We start from the raw sequence: 24,438 nt of genomic DNA, 5'->3' as shown, positions 1-24,438 counted from the left end.
TGGACTCAAAGTTTTATTTGTTGAAACAGTCGTTTTTAAAAATACAAGAGTCAACTTTTGTTTTTTTTGACAGATAACATGTCTGGGATCCCAGCCATCCTCAGCAGGAACATTTTAAGAACCAACCTTGATAAAACGCATATCCATGTTGTAACTAACTTGTAATTTCGTCTGCTTTAGCAACAGCAGTGTCAACCTTTTCAGAATGTTAATAGGTTAATCTACAGCATTTTTATTTACAAAATTACAGAAAAAAGCCAAACAAAGCTCTTCTTCTGAAGAGCATTTGGAAAATAATTTAAAAATAAAAATACAATTATTGCAGTATACTACAATCTTATTGTTACATGATGCCAAAGCACCACCCCAATGTACAGATTTCAGTGCAATTCATTCACACGTACCCTCCAATGGGAAAACGGGAGCTTTGCCTCAGAGTATTAGAGATGCTAAAACCTCTGCCACATTTATGCAAATTTAGAGGACTTCTTTTGTGTCATACCAGTTTAGACACCATAGTTATTTCATAGTCATCAGTGGCTGGCTTCTTCACATTACACACTGAAATATGTACAAACTACAGCAACACAAATTATTTTGAGACCAAGAATTCAATAAAGAGCAGGTAGTTATATGGGGAAAAGTGTCACATCATTAAGTCCATCACAAAAACAGAGGTGAAGCTGTTAGTTTCTGTAACAAAATCTATGTCCTGTCTCATGATCCTCTATAAAATCTCAACCATTATGGATCTCCTTGGATGCCAAACTTGGCAAAGATTATGACCGCATAAATGAGAAAAAACTCCAGTGGTTAGTGAGGTTGGGAATGCAGACCCAATTGGTTTATAAGACAATCTCAACAGAATGTCTCATTACATCTGTGAACCTGCCTTTAAAACAGGAAACATCACTGAAAAAGAAAATAAAAAATCCAAACCAATATAAAAAAAACCCTAGTGTCACCGTTTTTAACCAACACAGGCTGCAACATGTAATGACCCCTTTAGTCCGAGTGTAAAACTGTGGTTTTACAACATGTCTGACTTCCTATACACTGATGCAAAGACTTCATCCCCATCCCTAAATCAAGATCGTCACAGCCCTCTGTCAGCGTTCCGAGTGTTTACATCCTGTTTTGTATCCATCGTCACTCAAGAGCCGTGGTTAGGCGGGTGTTGGAGGTCCTGTCCTGAGAATATTGGGTGCAGAAGTGGGTGTAGCTGGAGAGCCGCTGCTGCAGCAGCCTGGGATGGCCGAGGTGCGAATAGTGTTGGGTAGAGGGCTGTGTGCGGGACGTGGTGGAGTGCCAAGGGTGTGTGGTGAAGTGCAGAAGCAGGGATAATATGAATAGGCTGACCAGAGAGGAAGGCTGTTGGGTGGGCAGGAATTAGCCCCGCATGTCCCAGAGAGTGTCCCAAAGAATGACCAAGAGAGGGGCCCAATGGGGACAGGGAGATGGGAGTAAGGTGGTGCTGGGGAATGTGATGCACCTGTGCCAGCTGGGCATGTGCAGGGTGAGGATGGTGGGCATGCGCGGGGTGGATGCCCATCGCGGCAGCGGTGGCTGCGTGGTGCTGCAGGATGGCGTGTTGGACAGTGGTGATGGATGTGCCGGAGGCGACGGAGACGGTTGGCTGCTGAATGTGGATCTGCTGCAGGGCTGGTGGAGGGGGCGCCGGGGCTAAGTTAGCAGCTGCTGCGGCAGCGGCCGCGGCGGCAGCAGCCGAGGGGAAGGCTTTGACCTGCTTGGCCAGAAGCTGCTGCTGAATGTGTTGCTGCGCCGCCTGTTGCAGCTTGCTGTACTTCTCCATCTCCTCTGGCGTGAACGTGATTGGCTGACTCTCCAATGGCGCCAGGCCATCCTCCTCTGCCTCGATGCCATCCTCCTCCAGACTGGAAGGGTGGTAAGCGGGGTAACCATGCACCGGCTGCTGTTGCTGCATTTCAGGCATGATGGACTCCATCATGGGGTTCTGGGAGGGGTCTTGACCTGGCTCTGCTTGATACTGGGGCATAATCATGGAAGGATCTTGTTCAAACAGTGGCTGTGGTTCTTGGTGTACTTGCTCCTCTGTAGCTGACTGCTGCTGTGTCTCTTCCTGCGTCGCTGTGTTCTGCTGCACCTCCTCGACCTTCTGCACTGGTGGCGCTGGAGGTGGTGGTGGAGGGGGGAACTCCCTTATAGGTTCTACTAGGATAACCTCTCCATCTGCTTCAGAACCCTTCCCCGTTCCTGATTTCTCTCCCTCATCGGGTCTCGTTAGGGGAATCAACGGTTTCTTCCCTGCTTGCAGCTTACCAAAGAGGGGCAACATGGCTTTGCTTCCCAGGGCTGGTGGTAATTTAGGACCAAAGTAACCCTGTGGTGGATCCTTAATCTTAATCCCAGATTTTGTTCCGGAGGCAGAATCCTCTGAACTTTTCTTGGACTGAACCCTCTCAAGCAGCTGACGCGCTGTGAGCATGTTCTTGTGTTCCCCTGCATCACGAGACCCGACCGACCTCAAACTCTGGGAAGTGGATGTGTGGGTGCTCCGGTTGAGGCTTCGCGATGACGTGCGGGGAGACTGCGAGCGATAGATCCGAGAGCGGTTGAAGTCTCTGCGATGTGTGTCGCTGTCCGCCCGTCCCCTGGCGCTCCGTCGGTGAGGCGAGGCTTTGTTGGAACTGGAGGAGCGACTCGCTGAGCTTCGGCTCCGGCTATAGCTGCGTCTCCAGGATCTTGTGCTGGTGCTGCGGCTCCAGCTGCTGGAGCTTCTGGAGCTGCTGTGGTGGTGCCGCCGGTGCCGCTTCCTCCTGCTGTAGCTGCGAGAACGAGAGCGGGAATCGTCTGAGGATGAAGAGGAGTACTGATGCCTTCTGGATCGCCTGCGACCTCGACTGCCCCGCCGCTCATACTCTGAGTCAGATGAACGTTTAGAGCGCCTCCGCCGGCGGCCTTCCGTGCTGTAGTCACTGTAGCTGTCGGAGTAACTGCGGCTGCGATGACTGTAGGCGCTACTTCTCGCTGAGGAGCGCCCAGAACTGCTGGAGTAGGAGCGACTGCGGGAGGCTTGGCCACGATGGCGCCGCCGACTGCTGCCGCGTCGTTCTCCCCGCCTTGATGAGCGGCTGTGGGACCGTCTGGACTCTTCGCTGTGGTGGCGCCGCTGCTCTCGTGGGCTGGACCTGTGATGACGTGAATGCTGGGTGTTGGTGCCGCCTTCCTCCTCGCTCTCACTGCTGGGTGGCCTACCGTGACCTGGACTTTTCTGAGCAGAGGTAGAACACGACGCGTTTTGCGAGCTGCTCGAGTCCGTTTTTTGTCTTTTAGAGTTACCGTGGTCTTCTGAGGTGTTGCTCTTGTCGTTATTTTTTCCACTTCCTCCGTGTTCTGCTCCAGATTTAGAAGGCACTTCCTTTGCAGCGCGTTTCCTTTTACCCGGCTCCGCTCCTGTTGTTCCTCCAGCTGTGGACTGAACAGAGGAACCAGCAGCTTTATCTTCTGACTTTGGCTTAACTTTTTCTTTGTTATCACCTGCCACCTCTTCTTGATCTTGAGCTTTGTTTTTGCTCTTTTTCCGTTTGTGTTTCTTCTTCTTTTTAGGCTTTTCTTGCGTTGCCTCCGTATTCTCTTCTGCATCCCCAGCTGCATCTTTTTCTTTTCCTTTGCGTTTTGAATGTTTTCCCGATTTCTTATGCTTCTTTTTCTTCTTTTTCTTTTTCGTGCCACTACTGGCAGTCGTGGGTTTTTGCTCATCAGGTCCTGGCTGGCTGGGATCGTCCTTCATCTCAGGTGTCTCTTTATCAGTGCATGCGTCAGGTTCGGCTTCAGCGGCTTCAGCTGTTGAAGCTGCTACAACTTGTCCTTTGTCATCAGCCTCTTCACCAGGCTTGAGGGACTTTGCTGATTTCCCACCGCGTAGTCCTTTATTTCTTGAAAGCTTAAAGTCAAAGTAGAGAGGATTACAGCTGTAGGATAGTGAAGGTTGAGCTTTTGTAAATTCAAGAAGCTCCGTAGGCCACTGCAAAGTGGTACTTTCATCTTTGCTCAGGACAGGGAAGAAGGGACCGGTTGGGATTTTTGGACCAGTGTTTGTATCGAGTGTGCTCTGTGTGTTCTCTGCTTTCTGAGTAGGAGAAGTGGGAGCAGTTGAAACTGTCTCTTGCTCACAAGACGAGATATTGTCCTCCGTCTTCACTTTAGGCGATAAAGGAGGTGGTTCTGGTTCAGTTGCTGATACAGCCTCACCTTGTTCTTGTTCAGTTTTACACTCAGTTTCTTTGGACTCTGTGTGATCAGAGCTTTCTTCAGCCTTTTGAACTTCCTCCACTTCCTCTTCATCCTCATCATCTTTGCTCTGGGACTGCTCAGAAGCCTTCATGAACAACAAAAACTGGAAGTTGGGCTTTACACGACAATGAGCTGGCGGGACGTAATGGTAGTACTGTGGTTCTTGTCCAGAAAATCCTTCATCCTTTTTCATCATCATCTTAAGTTTGTTTAAAGTCGAGGCCAAGGAGCCACCATCGTCAGGCTGCTGGATATCTTCTGCCCCAGCTGCGCCACCTTTCTCCCCTCCTTCATCTCCTTCAGGTGCTCTTCTGGGACTCTCTGTGCTGCACACAGATGTCTCCTCTTGTCCTCCAGCCTTTTCCCCTTCCTGATTCTCCTCTTCCTCCACAGCCTCCTCACCAGGATCAGCAAACACAGCCGCTGCCGTCTCCAGCTTGACTGGGGCTTTCTTTGCAAAAGAGAATGATACGCTGACTTTTGATGCGCCAGTAGGAGTTGGGGATGAGGATGAGGATGTGTTCTTCCCCAGAGAAAAATTAAAAGTTGGGCTGGGCTTCGGGGAAGATTGGCCAGTTTTCTCTGATGGTGAACCCTCAAGGATGGAATCTGTAAAAATGGGGTTCTCAAGTGGAACGCTGTCCCCATCTCCTTCTTTCTCCCCGTCAACAGCGACTGTGGTTGTTTTGAACATGGGGCCACTTCCAGGAGTACTAAAAAGCAAGATAAAAATCATTTTAAACACAGATTCAATGACTCAAGGACAGCAGGGGGCACTGTGGTGATATGATCATACCGGTCCTGTTTGTCCTGTTTCCTCTGCTCAGCCAACTCGTGCAGCCGACGCAGCATCTTCTCTTGCTTCTTTCCGTCTTTCCGAGAACGGGAGGAGACGTTGCGAGCGAACTCTCTCTGCTTCAGCTCTTTTAACCTCTGCATCATATTAAAAAGGACTTGCATTAGATTGTTTCAGTCATTCCTTTTCACATGTGTGGCAACTGAATGCGCTAAACTTTACTGGAGAATCTTCTCTGATCAGATTTTTTTTCTTTATGTCGTATTTTCACGTTTGTGTCATGATCAGATGGTAATAAAAGTAGAGCAAAATGTTACGTATATCCACTTTCCATCACATTTAAAGAGATGTATTGAGTAACCCCTGAAAACTGCTACTTTATCTTACTGATGAACAATTTTGCTTCAGAGTAAAAAAAAAAAAAAGTACCTGTTTGTGGGCATGGTCGTACGAGTTAATGTGGTTGTCAAATTCCTGGTGTTTAGTGTACTGCTTGTCACAAAGCTCGCAGTAGAAATTCGCCCTCAGGTCTTCCAGAGCTTTTGCGATAGCTTTCTCTTTTTCCACCTGGTCCTGAATTTGGTAAGAAACACTTGTCACTTTCAAGAAGATCAGAAAACACACAAGGGATCATCTTTTTTAATGAATGTTAAATCATAAAAAAAAGAAAAGAAAAAAAAAGGACCTTACCTTGTATTTTTGCCGCAGCTCTTCTGTATCCTCTTTTTCCACTTCAAGCACTCTCCGCTTCTCTGTGGCATCCTCTGCATAGTCCAGCTAAAAGGACAAACACAGAGATTCCAGCACCTCCAGAAAACAGTCTGAGAGTCAACAGTAGTCTGCCATCTTATAAGTTTGACGAAGTCATGCAAGTGCAAGTATGGAGCTAATTTTCGTTGCTGCGTAGTCTCCAAAACATGCCGACTTCTCTATATTTCTAATGTAGGAAAGATGTAATAAATTTTAAGTCTGTCTTTAATTGTGCAAATGCAGATGAAACAAAGGCCAAACATAACCCAGGGTTGGAGGTGACATTTAAAAAATGCCGTTGATGCAGACAGAAGGATGCAACCATCTACATATTTACTGAAGGAGTCAAATAATGGGCTAAAATCACCATCAGTAGGTCAAAACTGAGCAAAACTAAAGATCGGAAATAGGCCACTAGAACGTTTCCCGCCCCCCAACCCTGGTGTTTAAAGATAAATTTGATGACTTTTTTTTTTTTATCTCCAAACAGAATCTCTGAGGACAAATAACACGAGGCATGCAATACAGTAAGCAATTAGCACTGACAAATCTGGAATAATAATTTACAAAGAGCTCCTCTTGCATCTGCTGGACTCTGTAAGACTGCTGAGCTTTAGTCAACGTTAGCTCATATGTGCATGGTGCTCATTGGGATTTGTAGTTTTTTGTTGTCGTATAAAAGGATTTGATGCTTCAGATTTAGGTGTCAGAATGAGATTTGCAATTGAGGACAGAACAAAATAACAAGTGACCTAGTTTATTCAGATGACTCGCAGCAAAGCAGCTGATGTTGTTTCTCAGTTTTTTCAACAGATTGGAATGAGAATCAACAACAGCATGTTGGTTTGGGATCAGCTACAGCAGGACATGAGATTCTAATTAATCTTACACCATTAACCACTGATGTCATAGTTATTATTAATTTCCCTCAACAACTTATAAGTATAAACATGAACATTAAACGGGATCAAATGGACAACTTCAGCATCTTACCTCCATCTCCATTCGGCCCATTCCCATGACATCATATTTAAGAACAATGGGCACAGGGTCGGTGCGTCCTGAGGCAAAAGAGACAGAGAAGACTAGTTGAGTTTTTGAGATGCAGACCAAACACTAACTCGAAGACAGCCTGCTTTTAGAGCATAGGGTGCTGGGGTTAGAGAATTTTTGCCTTGAAAGTGCAAAGAGACCAGAAAGCTACAGTGAACCAAACACCAGCCATTCTCACAGCTTACTACAGCCAACTCCTGAACAAACGTGACCTATAAAGTTTCAATGTGGCTGCCGGTTTGTATAGTAGGCACTGTAGGTGGATTAGTCTTTGTAGCTTTGATAAATTTCTGTTGGATTAAATAAAGACAAGGCCTTTATTTACACTGAAGTGGCACCTCCTCCCCCCTCCCTGTCTTAAAGTCCTGTTAAACCAGAAAGAAACGTTTATAAGGAAGTGATGTACCCATATATGGCATTGGGCAAGATTGCAACAGAAGCCTTCATCCGTAAATCCTTCATGGGAGAGGAACTCTTAAGAATATTAAGCCAATTGCTTCATCTATAAACAGGACTGTCCATAGCAAACACCTTTTACTGTCATGAGGTACAAAGCAGTTTGATTTTCCCAGGCCCGCTTTTTGTTCTCCATCGTCAAAATATTAATTTCCTATCCATTTAAGTTAAACTACTACGTAAGCTGTGAAAAGAGCTAGAACAGAAGGAAATTAACTTTAGAAAAATAAAACCAAAAGACAACCAAAACAGAATGAAACATTATAGATATGAAATATTTAAAAATCAAAACTACTTTAGAGATTGACACAAATTGCTTAATCCACTTATAATCAGCCAAACAAAGCAGAGAGAATGTAAAAAATAAAAATAAAAAAATAAAGACACAAGCACTGAACTACAGCAGAGTGACGTCACAGGCCAGGTGTCGCCATGTTGACAGTGCAAGGGAAGGGGATACTTACCTGGTAAAACATGAGGGGATGAGAAGGAGGAGGAAAGGGAAGGAAAGATAGATAGGTAGAAAGAAAGACAGGGGAATCTCAAAAGAAAAAAGCAGAAAAAGAATTTGGACTAGTCTGCTGCTCCTGATGCCAGCCAGATACAAAAACCAATCTTACTGATGGCGACTTTAATTCAGTTTGGTTTCAGTTTTTTTTCCCCTCCAATATATTCACAATTGTTTCTTTCCCCTCCAGATTGCTAGGCATGCCATTGGGGTTATTAAAAATATGACCCTGGATGGCTTTGTTCCAAATTGAAATGCATGCCTCTAAAATGAAAGGGAAGTAGATTCCTTGTTAAACTGAGGAAGGTAAGAGACGTTTGATGTAATTAAGCATCATTCTTGCGCTCGCCTTAGGTAATTAAGTCAGAACAGCCCAATGACTTATTCGTTCTGAAATCGCTGATGCATCGACATTGTAACATGTCTCTGCCTGCCTGGACTTTCAGTCCCACTGCAGTGTCTCTTAGTTTAGACGGGTTTATACCAGTATCTTCCTCTTACCTCATGGTTCTCGGTGCCTTATTTAAATGGAGGAATTAAGAGGGAACGGCTGTTTGGGTAACACTGAGAACACAAGTCTACTGAAAGATGTGTGGTTTCACAGTCTTTCACAAACAGCATCAGAGCAGTGAAGGAAAAACAAAAAAAGTCTGGTCTGTTAGCCAGCCACTGCAGTGGTCTGTCCGAACTGAGTCACAAGCAAGGCCCAGAACTGAAGATTCATGACCGATTACAATCGTCCCAAACTATCACCAGTCCTTCTACACAGTGACAATACCTCCAGCATTACCCCATTCCAGTGGAAAACAAAAAGGACCAGACAAAAAACAATGTGCAGCTAAAATCACAAGGTGTGAATCACAAGGTTAAAAAAAACTGAAAACAAAATGACAATGTTCTAAGAGTAATACAGATGCATGGTAATATACAAGCAGCAGAATGAGGACTAGGACAGAGAGAATTGAAAGCCTATTTGTGCTCTGATGAGAGGAAAATGAAAATAATGGGAGGAATTAAAACAAACAAAAAAAAAACAAATAAAACAATTCAATTGGGGGATAAAATAACATTTACCACTAAGTTTACCATCAGCACAACATGGGCAGGATCAAATCGCTGTAAAAAAGAAACACCAATTGGTTAAGCAGGAAGATTGAGGCACACAGAGAAGGGCAGGTGGGGTTGGGTGTGTGGTAATGGGGCTTCAGGGCGTTTATTACCAGAGGGCCTTCCGTGTGTCACCGCCCACCCCCACCCACCTCGTCCCTTTACTCAGGGCTAGGTGCTTACAGGAATCTCCTCTCACCACTAATTCAAACCGCTTGTCCAAGTCCCCAGGCTCCTAAAGTGGTGATGTTGTGCATTTTGACGGAGAATGTAACCGAAGAAACCAGACTACCATCCCCTAAACCTAAGCTTTTCCACTACTGAATGCTGTGACCAGTAACTTTCATTTATTCGTTTTACAGTTCAACAAGTTGCCTTTAAAATAAAATTGTATTTTTTATTACATGGAGAGGTGTAATGCATACCAAAAACCAGGCAGCATAAAACACAGAAAAACACTAAAGTCTACCTAGAATTGGTAGATTCTGGTTCAGATTATAGGAAGTCCTATATTACTGGTCATCAACAACCTGTAGGGAAAAAGCAGCTACAGTACGTCAAACAACGTATCCTACGTATGCCTATTAAGACATATTTACTCTTTTACAAAGAGATTACCAGATGACTCTCCCCCAACTTAGAATAAGTATTGAGTACATTTAGGCACGGGCCAGAAGGACATGCTCACAAGATGGTAAGCTGGGGAAAAATACAATTGTTCCACTGCAAAACTGTATTAACTTAAATATATAAAATAAATATGAGCCGTTTAAAAAAAAATTAAAAAAAATTGGCAATGTGGTATTTGTTTGCTCATATGACAGTGACAGCGAAGCAGGGCAAGACTGTGGGGTGTTTAACTGAAGCAGAGAAGCAATGTCAGAGTGATCACACCAGTTGCCATAACAGCAATATTCATGTTAGATATTGACTCAAATTTTTAATATCGCTGCATCTATAAGTGAAACAGATTACAACAAGCATGTACTACCTTATGCATTCGGCTATCAGCTCAGGCAGCCAGTCTGCAGAAATCTTAGAGATACTGCTTCTAACTTGCTGTTGTGGAAAAAAATTATTTCCAAGCACTGCCAGGTGAAATCACTCAGTCAGGTGTATTCTTATTAGAATTATTATTAAAACATAAGCGGAATAGTTTCACATCATAACTGACTTTAGTTGATTAAAAATATGTTCATACATCTTCATTTTTCTTTTTTGTAAGCAAGGGGATAAAGTGCAAAAGCCAGCTGCTCAGCAGTGTGCAGCAGAATGTGGAAGATGGAAGGCAGCACTGGTTAGTCTCAAGCATGTGCCAGTTCTGACAACATGAACAATGTTTTCTATAACAGGGCTCCTTTTGAACAATAAGCATCTCTGAAGGAAACGCCTGCCTGTTGTGAGCCAACTCTTGCAGATGTAGTAGGTTTACTACATACAACTAACTACAGAGTTAATATAAAAGTGCTACAGAAGTATTAAGTAAAAAATAAATACTGTTTATATTCATTTATGCAGGTTCTTAATCTTAAAGCTCTAAGGGTTCAAGTCGCTCGTCCCTGATTCGCCATGTGAGGTAGCCACAGATCCGCTATTTTAGCTGGAGGAAATGATTCACTGATAAAATACAGTTTGTGTGACAAGCTGGTAGTTTAATGTAAAAGCTTAAATTCCAAGCATCTCCTCGGCTCGGATGTATAAACCCTGTTCCTCCACCATCATTGTTATAAAAAGTATTGTATGGAGAGATTTTCAACAGATTTTATGCGTAGGTGCTGTTGTCAATGTCTCACCACACCTGTCATTTTGCACTGACTTCATTTCTGAAAGCTCAGCTATGCAGGACATTGCCGTCTCCACTTGTAATTTATAAATGACCAGATGCAGCTCGTCTTTGTGGTATTTTGGCCATTTATATCAGATTTTCTGAGGCGTTCTCTGGTAAGGACTTTAAACAACAAAAACTCTCTGAAGGAAAAGTAATTATAACTTGCTCTTAAGAACATTGACCTCAACAATAACTGACCCGTGCCTAAATCAACTGTCTTAAAATATGATGAATGCTTCCAGGGAAGACCACAATTTTCCCCCTCTAAGCTTTTTGCCTTGCCTACGCTCGTCAGCCCAGTAAGGACCTCTCCTCAAGGTCCTTCGTCCTGGCTAGTCTACAGCCAGCAAGCTCAGTCTGGGATGTGCTTAACCCCAAAACAAATTAAAACATAAAACATAGGAACGTACCTGAAAGAATAGCCAGCAAAGCTTTGAGCAGTGTTTAGAGTCATTTCTGCAATGCCATAGGTGTAATGGAGGATCTAAAACAACAACTATGGATCAGTTTTTTTTTTTTTGTTTTTTTTTTTAGCTTTACATTGTTTTTATTTAATGAATATTGTGATTCTGCATCCTACCTCCAACACTGCTTAAAGCCTCTGGTAAGTAAGAGATTGAGGCAAGCAGGAGTGCACCTCTGGACAAACATGCTGTGCAGGAGGGGCAAAGAAACGGGGGGAGGGGGGAGGATGGAAGTCTGTACCATGGGGACAGAGACACTCGGAGTGTAAAAAGGTGGAGAGGTTTTCCCTGTAAGTCGACTCTATTGCCCGGTAAGTAGCAGACACACACACATCTCAGTCCCACATAATGATCACGCACATACAAACACGACTTTCACTGTTTTAGAGGTAGAGACAGGTAAACAAGCAGAGGAGGGAAACTTTTCTACACGGCAAGCCATTCAGAGTCTGAGCCGTGGTTACAGCCAATCAGATTACTTTAACAGCAGCCACGGAAACTCAAAGAGGGGGGAAAACAAAAATCTAAAAATATGTGGAGATGATGATTCTAGGGGATGTGAATCATGAATCATGGGTTCCTAAATCTAACTTGATTTCACATGGATCTTGATTGTTGGTACAAATCGAAGCATTTTCTCTTAAGCAGATTGAAATAAAGGTTTAGTGATTATGAAGCAAAGAGGAAGAAGCTGACCGAGGCCATTAGCCTATGATACACTGTAAAAGGAGTGTTACACTTAGGTCAACTGCAGAGTGGGAGAAAGAAAACACACCCACACATGCATACTGACATAGAGAAGGGATCCAACAAACCTTACCTAAAAGGGGCAAAAAAGGGACAAAAGAAGAACAAGAACAAAGTCAATACAGTGAAAAAAACGTAAAGAGGGGACAATGCTTTAACTTCAAATGTCAACAACCGTCTCTTCTGGCAAGGAGGACAGGAAAGAGGAGGAAGATTACCATGATTATCCAGCATACTTCAATGAGATGTGATGCTGTGATTAGTATGGGAGCTTACTCACAAGTTGGAGAGGACAGCGGTCTGTAAGCGGGGCCACTAATTCCTACACAACAACTGGACACAATTTGCTGCAGTCTCATCTGCCCACAATGTAGGATGCTTACATAACCACGTGAGTTCTGCCAGAGGCACAAACAAGAGCACAGTCATCCCCTGCGATGTGTTCTCTCCTCCACACAAAGCTCATCTTATCACTTCAAATATATTGTTACTCGGCTCTTCAAGGCCAGATGGAAATAAACATGGATGGAATTTTTTTTTCCTCTCTCTGCTGTGCTGTTGGCCTCAATGCACTTGTCAGCTTGCCCAGAACGAAACAGCTTCCAGGTCTAATCCGTTCACTTGCCCCAGTCATGCTGAAAATACCTTTGAGACGACACAAGAAACTAAGGCTATATATGTACATCAACAAAAAGTAGTTGGGCAGCAACAAGACAACAACCCCACTCAACCAGACAATAGGCTTCCCTGTGGTGTCTTGAGAAGATCTCAGTTACAATGTCAGTCTTCATTCGATTTAAACACACTCCTGCTTGTAAAAAAAAATAAATAAAAATCACTTTTTTTTGGACTAATACCAACTTTTTCTGAGCAAACATTTAGGTAAATGTTTACCTGACAACAACAGGTTGTAGAACCAGCAAATAATGTCTCACAATATCAAACAATTAAGTTCATTTAAACCAGTAAACTTCTCTGTGGAGGATATTCTTCTGAACTGTTTTAATGTGGCAATATTTTGAGCTCATGTGGGATTTTTTTTTCTGACAGTGTGAGCTGGGTTTCTAATAGAACATTTAGAACAGATGTTGCTGGTGGACATTTTAGTGAGAACAAAAGTTGAAATTTTGCAACAAATGGTGATGGATGGCTGAGAAAAGACCAATGATTTGGAATAAAACCAGATGTAGTGGAGAGGGTAGATAAGATAAAAAAACAAAAAAAATAGAGGCCCAATTAGGCATTAAGATGGATGATTGGCATTTGGGTACGGTGCCAAGCTGAATCCTTTTGAGGTAAATTTCTAAGATCAGTGATTATTTCTTTAAAAAAAAAACAAACAAAAAAAACTGTTGCACTGTGGAAAAAAATGGAAGATACTGAGAAATGGAAGTTAAACAACAAAACAAGGAAGGGCTTTGTGAAACATGCCAAGGTTTTGGATCACTGCTACTTATCCTCTGAACCTATGAACACAGCAGGTCTGAGCTAATAATGTAGTATCAAATAGCCAAAACCAACCCACACATTCAAACATCCTAATCTTAAGCCCTTACTCTCGGAATGAGCATCAACTGGCTGCTAAGAATTACCCGGGGAAAGTTACCTTTTTTTTTTTTAACAATTTTATGAAAACTTTGAAATTCAGAATTTACTTAGCATACAAATCTCAAAATTTACCCTATGTGTCAGGTGTTGGAGAAGCACTGCCAATGCAATATGTTGGTTTAATATGCATGACTGAAATGTTGTTTCCATCTTTCATCAGCGTATGATTAGACTGCATAAAAGAGAATAAACGTGACAAACTGCTTTGCATATCGAGTTAAAATGGTTAACTGCATGCATATAATTAAGCGAGAATAGTTTTACTTAGATTAAAACCAACCATCAATGGTACAAAAACAGGCTATGAGAAACCTACAAAATGTCCAATACTACAGAGGTATAGGTTCTGAATATGTTTTAGAAACAAGGAAGTTCTTACTTTTTTGGTCTATTTTTTGGAATAAAGGGATTCTGATGGTTTCACCTGCATGCAGGAGATTTAATTTTGATTGCATAAAAATATAAGGTATTACAGAAGTTGAAGTTGTTTGATAGTGAAGGTGGACGTGCAGCTCAGTGCAGATGAAACAACTACAAAAGGTCCTAATGTGCTGTGTCACATTAATACTAACAACATAAATTATTATTGGTTTTAGTTTTGTGCATGTTAACATACAGTTACCACTACAACCAGCTGGATTGCACACATTTGAGTGGCAGTGTGATACAGCCTCACTTTTAAGCATTTTAAATCTAATCTTCACTTAAATCGCATTTATGGTTTATGTTGGAAAAAATAACTTCATTCTTCAAATACCTTTGTATGTGCTCTATATTAAGCAATCCAAAATGACACTACAGCTAAAGTTTACATGGCAACAACATTAAATGTCTGTTAAAAATGCCAACTCTAACATCTAAGATGATGTCTTATTTGTGGTTTCAACAAAATATGTGAAAAAGATTTTTCTAAAAAGAAGAAAATCAGAAAATGTGAGAGAACTTTGAACTTTTATTCTTGTTAAACTGGATGTCAATGTACCAGTTTACAATAAAATAAAATAAAAATCACCAAGGATTACTCTCTAACACTTAATCCACTAAAGGACTCCACGAATCTTTTCTTCCATCTCCAAATTTAAGGGAACGGAAACTTGAGAGCGACAAAAACAACTGGAATCATGTTTGCTTTGGCCACGATTTTTCCAATCCGGAATCGGGCAAAAGGAAGAGGTCAAAGAAAAGGTGTGAAGAGAAAAATAAATCAGGGAGGGTGTCGTTTAAAACAACAACAAAAAAATAAAAAATGAAAATGTGAGTAGAAAGAAAACAAAAGTAGATAGTGGCTCAGTGCCACCAGCAAATTGAGAACATGAGTGTGCTTTAGAGTGAATCCTTACCCTGCATGGCCTTGCCAAGTCCTTGCCCCAACTTCCATCCATGTTTCTGAAGCAGCCGGTGCCCGATGTTATCCTGGCAGAGAGAAGAGAGGAGAAAAAAACCAAAAATATTCCAATAATAAGAGGAGCTATACCCTGTGGGCATGGATGAAAACATCAAGACAAACAAAACACTCAAATCACACTATCATCATAAGCACAACCACCACCACCATCACCATTATCATTATTGTCATCACCTACAGCGTGTAACAATCAGTGTCCTCCAGCACGAGGAGTGTTAGGGCAGTTGGGGAGAGGGATAAAAAGGCTGGGAGACTTGAGTTGAATGGCAAGATTGCCTCTATGTTAAGTAAATGCATGAGTCTCTGTGTGGTCTGCAACCTACAGGGTTTACTCCTACATCATGAGTGTACTTTCAAAGAAAAAAGAAAAAAAAAAAGGAAGTTTTTCAGGCAAAAAGAAAAACAACTATCATTTATTATCAAGATAAACACATCAAATAACATCCACTATGTAAGAAGTTAGAAGGAGGAGGAGGAAGGAGAGGGCAATATATGTATTGCACGCATACATATATGACACACTACAGCGCAGGATCTTCGTACACAAAGAAAAGCGACACGGAACAGGTATGGAAATCTAGCAATAACAAAATGAAGACCAAGAAACTCCAAGCTTGCTGTGATTCCGTAACCATGACAAGGGGAGCACCATGAGACATTCAGCTGTCACAAAAATAGAGCAAAAGAAACAGACAGAAGTGGAGCTTTTGGGCCTTGGATTACCATTACAAGGCCCAGAGTGGACTGATTATGCATGTGTGAAGGGCTCTGTGGGCGTTCAGATGAAAAGGACAACAGTGTACTTCGAACCCCGTTAGATATACCAAAATGACTGTTGAGCACGTTTTTGGACGCCTCCTGCATTTAGATCATGAATTGTCAGATTCCAGCCATTTTCACACAAACAATGAGCAACAATTTGGAGATCTGCTGTAACCTATACACAGTTTTGCATTTCTGCTCAAGATTCATATAATATGCATCAGCAATCTCGGTTGGATCCGACAACTGATAATGAGCAAAAGGAGATTGAGAGGCATTCAAAAACATGCACAAGAGCATTTTCTAGTACACTGTGGGGCCACTGAGCAAGTCATGTTATTTCACTAGTATTGGTCAGCGAGGTAACAAAAACATTAAAGTGAAATGCAAGACCATCCCACCACTACACACTACAGTACATCCTCAAGCACATATAAACAAGAAATAATGACATTTCTTTATAAGCAGTGTTTTCTGTTGTGATTATAACTATTCCAAGCTTGTCTAACATTCACCAGAGTGCTGCATTCTATCCCCAAAAAAAAAAAAAAAAAAACCATACAAACCAAACAGAAAGGATATTTATAATCACAAAGAGACTGACGTCGACTTTCACAAACAGAAAGTGAGGGAAAGGAATAAAACAAAAAAAATAATAATAAAAAAAGCATGCAGCTTTTTGTTAAATTGTTTTTAACAAAAAGGGTCGTCGGTGTTAGTAAGCGCACTGTGAGTCTTACACATACAGTGGGGCGGTTGGGGAGGGGGAGCAGAGGACAGGTGAACAAAACTCCAGCTGAGTTAATATCGGATGGATCAGGCACAGTGAGGGAGGATGGCTCAACAATGCTTGATTAGGTCTCTTTGACAAGAGGTCAGGAAAATTGGCAGAACAGAGCAGGCTGAGCCATGATGATGAAGGTGGGTTTTCGGGTGATGGAAGTGAGCTGGGTTTGTAAGAGGTTAGAGCATGTGAAGGGAGTGGTGGCCTCAAACACACGGCACACATCGCATCTCTGTCCACAGTGGTGCATGTGGAGGAAATTCGACTTAATCCTTCGTTTTAAAATCACATATTGTCACCAGCTTTTGCTCTCCTTAATGTATTTCAAGGAGAAAGCTAAGGTTTGCTGTATTATTAGATTATAAAATGCCATACCATGATGACTAGAATAAACAAATCCATGTGACTGATTTGTGCCTCCGGCTATCTAAAGAAATGAGAGTGTCACTTCCTGTTGTCCTGTTATTTTGTCCTCCAATTCATGCTTTTCCAAACCCTGTGTACTCTGACTTAGATCTTTTCCTCCACAGGAAGAGATAAGAAAAAAAATTAGTGCTGGACACCACACGGCAGAGAGGAAACAACACATCTAACTTGGCACGACTTGTTAAAGTTTGGCAGTTTTCTATTCTTTCCCGGTTCTGAAAAGCCAAGTGAAGTTTCTGGGAAATATAATTCCCGTCATTCGCTCTGTGTCTCCTAATTGTTTGCTAGAGCGTCGACGTGCAGCAACATTACGGATGCCAATATTTAATCGTTTGCAGAGTTGCATATGCTACTTGAGAGGAAAAGAAAATTAAAATCCACTCAGAACTATGAACTGGGAAATGCCAGACAAATAACAGTCCAGTTAAATAATCTGAAATCTTGTGAATATCAAATCTTATGCCTCATTTCAAATCATTTCTGGAGAATTTAGAAACAAATCAGGTAGAGCAGGCTGGAGGCAGCAAAAGTGTGCACCTATTGACTGTAAACAGCTTAGGTCAAAATGAACTCTATGGAGGTTGGTGGCCAGAGATGACGTGTACGCTGGGTGTTGGGACAGCAGATGAGTGCACCAAAAGAATAGACAGACGGATGAAAGCAACGACGGCGAGTCCAACAGCAGTGCAAGTGGAGTGAAGGCATTTCCATACGAACCTGGCTTTAAAATACTGGGCTGTCAAAAAAACAGTCACACGTGACACAACGTAAGAAACCGACCGAACGCTTTCAACTGCAATTCTGCTAGCTTCTCTAGGTCTTAAAAATACAAATCTCTCTCTGCCTTGAAACAAACATTATACTGTATACAAACAGAAAAGGCAGACATTTCAATAAATCCACCAACTGACTGTTAAAAACAGGAGAAAAGGATAAAATAAACAAAAGGTTAAAACAAAACAAAAATCTACAAGGGGTGGGTTTTTTTATATAAAAGTGTGCAATGTGCTGTCATTGGCACAGTGCATGGCAAAAGATATGGATAAGGGAAGTGATATGCAGGGGACCCCACCTAGAGACCTCAGAGAATGTAGTTATTTAGTGGTTGCTGTTTTTTTTACTGGGAAAATATGTGCAATCATCCACCTTCAGGATCGAGAATCTTGATTTCATGTATTCATGCCTAAATCTATATAAATGTTTTACTTTAGAAACAGATCACACATTTGTCATTTCCTAAAAGGACCAGACAGAAGAGCAGCTGCTTTTGGACAAGTTCTGCTCCTCTTAACTCCTTGCAGTCTCTTTAGTTCAGACATCTGAACATGCTGGTCCGTGTCAGATGTGACAGGTGAGACGAAGCAAAAAAACAACTGTTTTGGAGTAACAAGCTAAGCGAGTAAAACAGAAGACCTGAGTGCCTTCTGTTTTACCAAGAAAAATAATGTTTAAGATTCTACTATCAAATACGTTGAGAAAATAAAAAAAATAAAAAAACACAGAAATGTCTTATTAAAATAACTAATTTACATACAACAATTCAAAAACATACTTACCTTATAAATCTTAAGTCCCAATTTCAAAGATGGGACATGCTTCAGACTATTGCAAATAATGTGATCAATCATCTGTTTTGTTCATTTCTTAATCCCCCCCCCCACTTATTTTATTTAACATTCAAGTATTTGAGGTGAGAATTGGGTTTTTAGTCAACACCATTCAACAATCATAACTTCTGTCCACATGATTAAAGCCTGCGCAAAACGTAAGTATTAAAATGATGCCTTTTCCTGTGTGTGGTTTCATGTTTAAGAAGATAAGTCTTTTTAAAAAGAGAAAGTATTTGGTTCAATACTTTCAACAATATCAAGCTCTACAAACTTAAAATGACTCATACAACTATGGCTTAAATAGCATGTTGAGCCACAGTAACTACATGTGTGCATTTAAAACATGTACAGTAACGTCTTGACTTGAATTTAGTTTCTCTGCGGGATTCACAGATGTTTCCTTCCTGTGAGTGTTCATGTTCTGTGGCTCTGAGGATGCCCACTGCATATCGCTGTGGTACCGGGTCAAATAGGAGGGAGGAAAGTGGATGGTAGATTTAAGGGACTGGGGGGAGGAGATAAGAGACAATAAGGAATGAGTCCGAGTTTAAAAAAAAAACAAAAAACAAAAACAACAACAACAACAACAACACAGAGTGTTGAGAGCACATGGTGCTTAATGCTACCAAGTTAACACATGCAATGCAAAACAGTGTTAGGAGAAAAATAGCAAAGACCAAAAGGGGTAAGACAGGAATTAAAAAAGATCCCAATAAAATACCACAGACCTCTAACTGCCTATAATTCACACACAAATAATGGCAAAGGAGGGGTTCTGAAAAGCTGGGCTGAAGCACTTATGAACAGCTCTCAAGTGGACTAAGAGCTTAAAAGTAAAGAGCTAAGCATTTCTATGCCTCTCTATTTTTTTAAGCCAACTTAAAAATGTTATATTTATCGTTTACTATACCAATTCAAGCATCTCAGATGTTTTTTAGAATCCATTTTACATCTGATACTAAAGAGTGTCTTGTTTTAGAGCACCACAAAATTGTAACAAGAAAGTTGATAGTGGTGATAAGGTGACACTTCCAGCTTCTGTTTTTTTCCACAGATGTGTGAGGAGCTGCGTGGTGCTGCAGCCTGCTCCTCAGCCCCCCTCCACAAATAATAGCGCAGGAGTAAAACAGCTAGGTAAAGCCAGGTGAGCAGGCCACCACTCTCTCTTACTTGTCCTCTTACTTCTCCACCACCCACATGGACAAAATACTGGTTTTGTTTAGGTAGGGACAGTGTTTCATTCTGAAGCTCAGAGTTATGACAAACATGTCCAACTAAAAACAGATACAACAAGATAATGTGTAAATGAAATGGAAGTAGAATTTCATATTTGTACTGCAGTTCCTACAGATTATTAAATAAAAACTCGAGACAAAAGCTTGCAGAAACACCTGCTCACCTTGGCTAGCTTTATTTAGCTATTCAAAGTTAACTTTTTAATTAGTCTTCAACAATAACTGTATTATAATCCAAAAAAAAATAAATACATTTAAACTTGACATCCAGGATTGCTGACCCTATCTGACTGCTTCACAAAGTGCATTAATAATCTTGAGAAAAAGTTTCCTGGTACTTTTGAGGACTTCCGAGTTTGGCCTGCTCACCAAAATGCCTAAGACAGAAAGAAGGGTGGAGAAAGTGAGGAAGACAGGAAAAGAGAGCTGCCTGCGCTATTATCAATATGCCTCTTCAGCGTAAAATGCAGTCCCAGTTGCACAAGCACCATGCCAGCACAGAATGACAGAGGGTACTGTACACCGAATCACTGTGTAGAAGGGAGGGAGCAATAGAGAGAGAGAGAAAGAGAGAGAGAGAGAGGGAGATGGAGAGAGAATAAGATGTCAGGTGTGACAGTCGTGAAACAGAAAGAGAAAAGTAGAGAAAGAAAGATAAAGAAGCGTTACAAAGGACCCTAAAGATAAGGAGTAAGGAAGCAGAGCGTGCAAATACAAACCGGGTCATTGCTGCTTAGCTAATAGGGGGCCAATTCGCTGCAGGAGAGAAATGTCGAACACCCCAAGTTGTGTACAATAAGATAACTGTCCTATAAATACAAATACTATACACTAACACATACAGTCTAAAAGCTACATAAGCAAACACTCAGTCAAACACAAATGTACCCATTCACACCATCTAATGTGCACCCTCTTTTATACAAAGAACATGGAATAAGCACTGCCTTGTTTTGCTAAATAATAATTTCTACTCAATTAAAAAAATATTAAACATACAACATTTCTTAGACTGAAATCTAATGTGGCTTCATTTCTGATAGCAGAATTTCCACATAAAAGTGCTGTGAAATATTCAAATATGTTTATTTTTCCCCCCCAAAATTACTGTTTTAAATTGATGAGCAGCTACAATGTTGAGATAACGGCTAATAAGACAGTGCTTCATCCACTTCATGCTTATAGGTTCATCTCAAGTTTATCTCTGCTAAGATGACTAACGATGACTAATGTGAGACTGTTACGAAGAAAAGAAAATTGATGGTTATCTGTGGGCTGCACATATAACAGGAAGATCTAGGATCTAAATCGTCTTTTTATATGTCAGAAGAAATGAAGTAGGTCGGGGTCATGAGAAGTGGGAGTGAATTAAAGGGTATTAATGGACACTGACGAGTGATTCTACGGGTTAGGTGGCAAGTGTGTTCAAGAAAACACTAGATGCATCTACACAGTATGGAGTAAAGGTGTGGTTCTTATTCCTCCCTGGACCAATCATATCCACTCTCACAGCTGGTCCAATGGTGAGGGACGATGGATGCAACCTTACCGATTCGATAGGCTTGTCCAGGGACGCCTGCTCCAGCTCCAACTGGCCTTCTTCATACTGGTCAAAGTGATTCCCACCCTGAGAAATTGAAACACACATTTAACCTTAATAAAAAAAATAAAAACAGTCACTAGGTTTACTAAAGATAATTTGGTGTTTGACGTACAACAAACTAGAGTATTTCATAAATATCTGTCTTGTGATGCAATTTTGAAAAATCCAGTTAGTCACTGATATCCGAGAGCCGATCCGAGGTTTTGGTTCTTGGCTGCTTTGTGTACAATCATACTGTCAAATATTTCCATGTAATGCATTTGTGTCTGGGATGTGACTTTGGGGTCTCGTCACTCATTAGCTTATATGTGGTCTGCTTAATTATCAGACGGATGAAGGCAACTGCAGCTTTCTTTTGGGACTGAACTGGTTAAATGTCACGTCAACTGTTGGTTTATGGGAGAGGACAGCTACAAAGTGTGTTTCTACTGTTTTAAAATCCTGGAAATTGCATAATATTATATACAAATTGCGTGAAATTCTGTTTTTATTTCTTCCTTTGCAGTACATTACCTTGCAGTTTCATCACCGACAGCTTTTAGCAGTGAAATGTGCTTGGTAGCATTTCAATTATTTAGTAAAATTATTCATTAAAGTTTTCTGCGAGGAGAAGATTCTCAAGTGGTGGGACTACAGTAGCCATTTGCGGATACATTTTCCAGCGACTCTGCAGTACCAGAAATCTATATAGACATTATTTATTGCCATTAATTCAGATTGAATCAAACACCACATGTACAAAAGTAAAACTTAGGATTATGAGAAGGTGAGACGCAGAGAAGACATGAACTGATTCATGAACAAGTCAATAACTTGCTTCCTTTCTCCCCCATATTTCCTTCTACATTTTACTTAGACCGCATAATGTGCTTTATGTAATGTCATATGCTCTCCACAAAAGCCTCATACTTGTTTCATAATCAATATGACTATGCACATCTACTGCAAAGTTATGAACAGTGTTCGCTTTCCTCTACTGATCAGTACAAGAATAAATAAACATTTCTTGGTAAACATATACTGCTAGAATCTTCTTGGGCTTCCATACCAACTAACAACGTAGGTACCGCCACCGCCATGAGGGGTAAAAAAAAAAAAAAAAAAAAGTATTCTCTGACAGTCAACATCTGCAAGAATTATACATAGCTTAGCATTTTCTGCAGTACATGCTAAAACTGCAACACCCACTGGAAAAGCATAAAGTGGAAAAGCTCTTAGCTGGGCTGTGTAGCAGAGATTAGTTATACCATCTGTGGGTATTTTCCAGATTGCGTTGCTTGGCATCAAGCATCAATCCATGAAGAAACTTTCTGAATGCTGAGCATATGAATGCATTCACTGCAGATCTCACACACAGAGCTTCTCTGTGCTGGGCCTGAGTGATCCTCAACAGAGTCATTCAGACCTCACAGCAATTAGGTTCTCACTGACAAAATAGCTGAAAACACAGTTCTACGGCAAATGGAGTTAGGTGGAAAAACATCACCACAAAGTCATTTGAAAAGCAGGCAACTAAGAATTATAAGTAAGACAAGTACACATTTCAAAACACAATTTTAATTACAAACAATTATATCAATTAAGCAAGACCTTGAATCTAGCAGCATAAAAAATTAAATTATAAATGTTATTATGTATGACCTGACTTTATAGCCATAAAATAAATAAATAAAAACATGTAAGAAAGGACGTTATGTTTTGCTTTGCATATTGCAGACTGCCTGACAACAATTAAACAAGCAGCAAATAATTCCTACCTACATAAGAATAATTAAAATCTTTGCGAACATTTGATTAGGTGGATATACATTGCAATGTGACATAAGTGACTCAAAAAAAATGCTTAAAATTAATGCAAATGTTTGATGAGAAAGCACCAACTCACAAGAAACACATGACAGTTTTACTGGCCAGAAATGTGTCTAGCTTTGGCTGGGTGTGGCCACAGATCTCAGATAAGACAGAAAAGGACAAATGGCTGAAACATAAGCCATGGTGAAAAAGTTACTCAGCTGTTCCTGCATTTTTTATATATTTTTTGCATTGTAACAAGATGCTTAGGGAATGTTACAAAAACTCGGTTATTGAGTTTTTGGAGATATTGGTATACATTAAAATAACATTAATACAAAAAACAAAAAGAGCACACCATATCTGGGTTAAGCGTATTTTGTTTTCAGCAAAATGATCATTTCTGCATTTAAAAAAGTGAAGCTGATCGAGTTTACTCAACATTTAGGTAATCTGCCGATTGGTTGCAGTTTCATTCATATAAGCAAAAACAGAAGACTATGCTTGAAATTCATTGTTATGCAGGTATAGAACTTGCTATTTAAAAACCTTAAAGTACAAGCTTGTGGTAATTTAAAACGACTATACCAAAAGATTAAAAGTATGAGGATAATATAACTCTTTAAACATGCACTGTTTACTTTTTGGTTGTCAAAAGGGAACAGCAAGCTCTAGTATAGCTTTATGTTAGCAAAGCTTGCATCGTTAGCATTTTTTCGATAAACAACCAGCATACCCAAGGTCACTAATAAGCAGGTACTTATTCTATATCCATTTTTCCTGGTGAGTGGTTTAAATGGTTCAAATAATAGGAAAGTGACGTGAATAAAACTGGACGTTGGTGACAGGAATAAAGCTCGGAGACGTTTGGAAAACTGATGTCAAAAGAGCCGCAGTGGACTAGCGTTAGCTAAACTAGCTTGCAGTGCTAGCAAGCACCGAATATGCCGAAATGCGCGCAGCTGGTTGTAAAATACTGGATGTTTTTATATCCTTTAAGACCTATCCCATGTTCTAAAATACTCCACCATGCAAAATTCGTTAAAAGTCTCTGGTCTTTTGATGTGCATTACCTGGAAATCACGCTCTTCGTTGAACCTAGAAAATCTGTCGGCCATTTTCTGAACGCAGCTGCAGTTTCTCCTGGTGGTGAGCAAACGATTCACACTGCGGAGGATTTATGTCTCACTTCTGCCCACTACAACATTTCCCTGTCACACAGAGGAAACA

The 24,438-nt window shown here is 41.0% G+C and overlaps 1 protein-coding gene across 5 annotated transcripts; it reads right to left on the bottom strand.

The window, feature by feature from the left end:
• On the bottom strand, positions 1-24,438 carry gpatch8 (G patch domain containing 8). 5 transcript variants are annotated; one of them, XM_088007668.1, is made up of 10 exons: positions 24,282-24,320; positions 21,364-21,441; positions 20,534-20,570; positions 14,933-15,005; positions 8,913-8,954; positions 6,815-6,882; positions 5,762-5,848; positions 5,501-5,644; positions 5,072-5,208; positions 1-4,988 (listed from the first exon to the last, which is right to left on the bottom strand). In XM_088007668.1, exons 6-10 carry the CDS (start codon positions 6,839-6,841, stop codon positions 1,154-1,156), a joined length of 4,230 nt encoding a protein of 1,409 aa, XP_087863794.1. In that variant the 5' UTR covers positions 6,842-6,882; positions 8,913-8,954; positions 14,933-15,005; positions 20,534-20,570; positions 21,364-21,441; positions 24,282-24,320; the 3' UTR covers positions 1-1,153. The 5 variants fall into 5 exon arrangements, with proteins under 5 accessions (XP_087863794.1, XP_087863793.1, XP_087863792.1 ...); XM_088007667.1 differs by lacking the exon at positions 20,534-20,570 and adding an exon at positions 17,687-17,705 and having other exon boundaries at positions 24,282-24,316; XM_088007666.1 differs by lacking the exon at positions 8,913-8,954.

The sequence above is a fragment of the Poecilia mexicana genome, unplaced genomic scaffold, assembly GCF_051168715.1.
Source record: "Poecilia mexicana isolate PSO_F unplaced genomic scaffold, ASM5116871v1 scaffold_8, whole genome shotgun sequence".
Taxonomy (NCBI): domain Eukaryota; kingdom Metazoa; phylum Chordata; class Actinopteri; order Cyprinodontiformes; family Poeciliidae; genus Poecilia; species Poecilia mexicana.
The sequence above is the reverse complement of the archived record's forward strand: the minus strand, read 5'-3'. Positions and strand labels throughout refer to the sequence as shown.

Excerpts from the sequence above, each read along its gene's own strand:
- gpatch8 (XM_014999250.2), bottom strand. The coding sequence starts at position 24,326 with ATGGCCGACAGATTTTCTAGGTTCAACGAAGAGCGTGATTTCCAG. Across the intron at positions 6,883-14,932 it reads ACTTGGCAAGGCCATGCAGG|GACGCACCGACCCTGTGCCC; the intron begins GTAAGGATTCAC and ends CTTTTGCCTCAG. Across the intron at positions 5,849-6,814 it reads TGGGCCGAATGGAGATGGAG|CTGGACTATGCAGAGGATGC; the intron begins GTAAGATGCTGA and ends TTGTCCTTTTAG.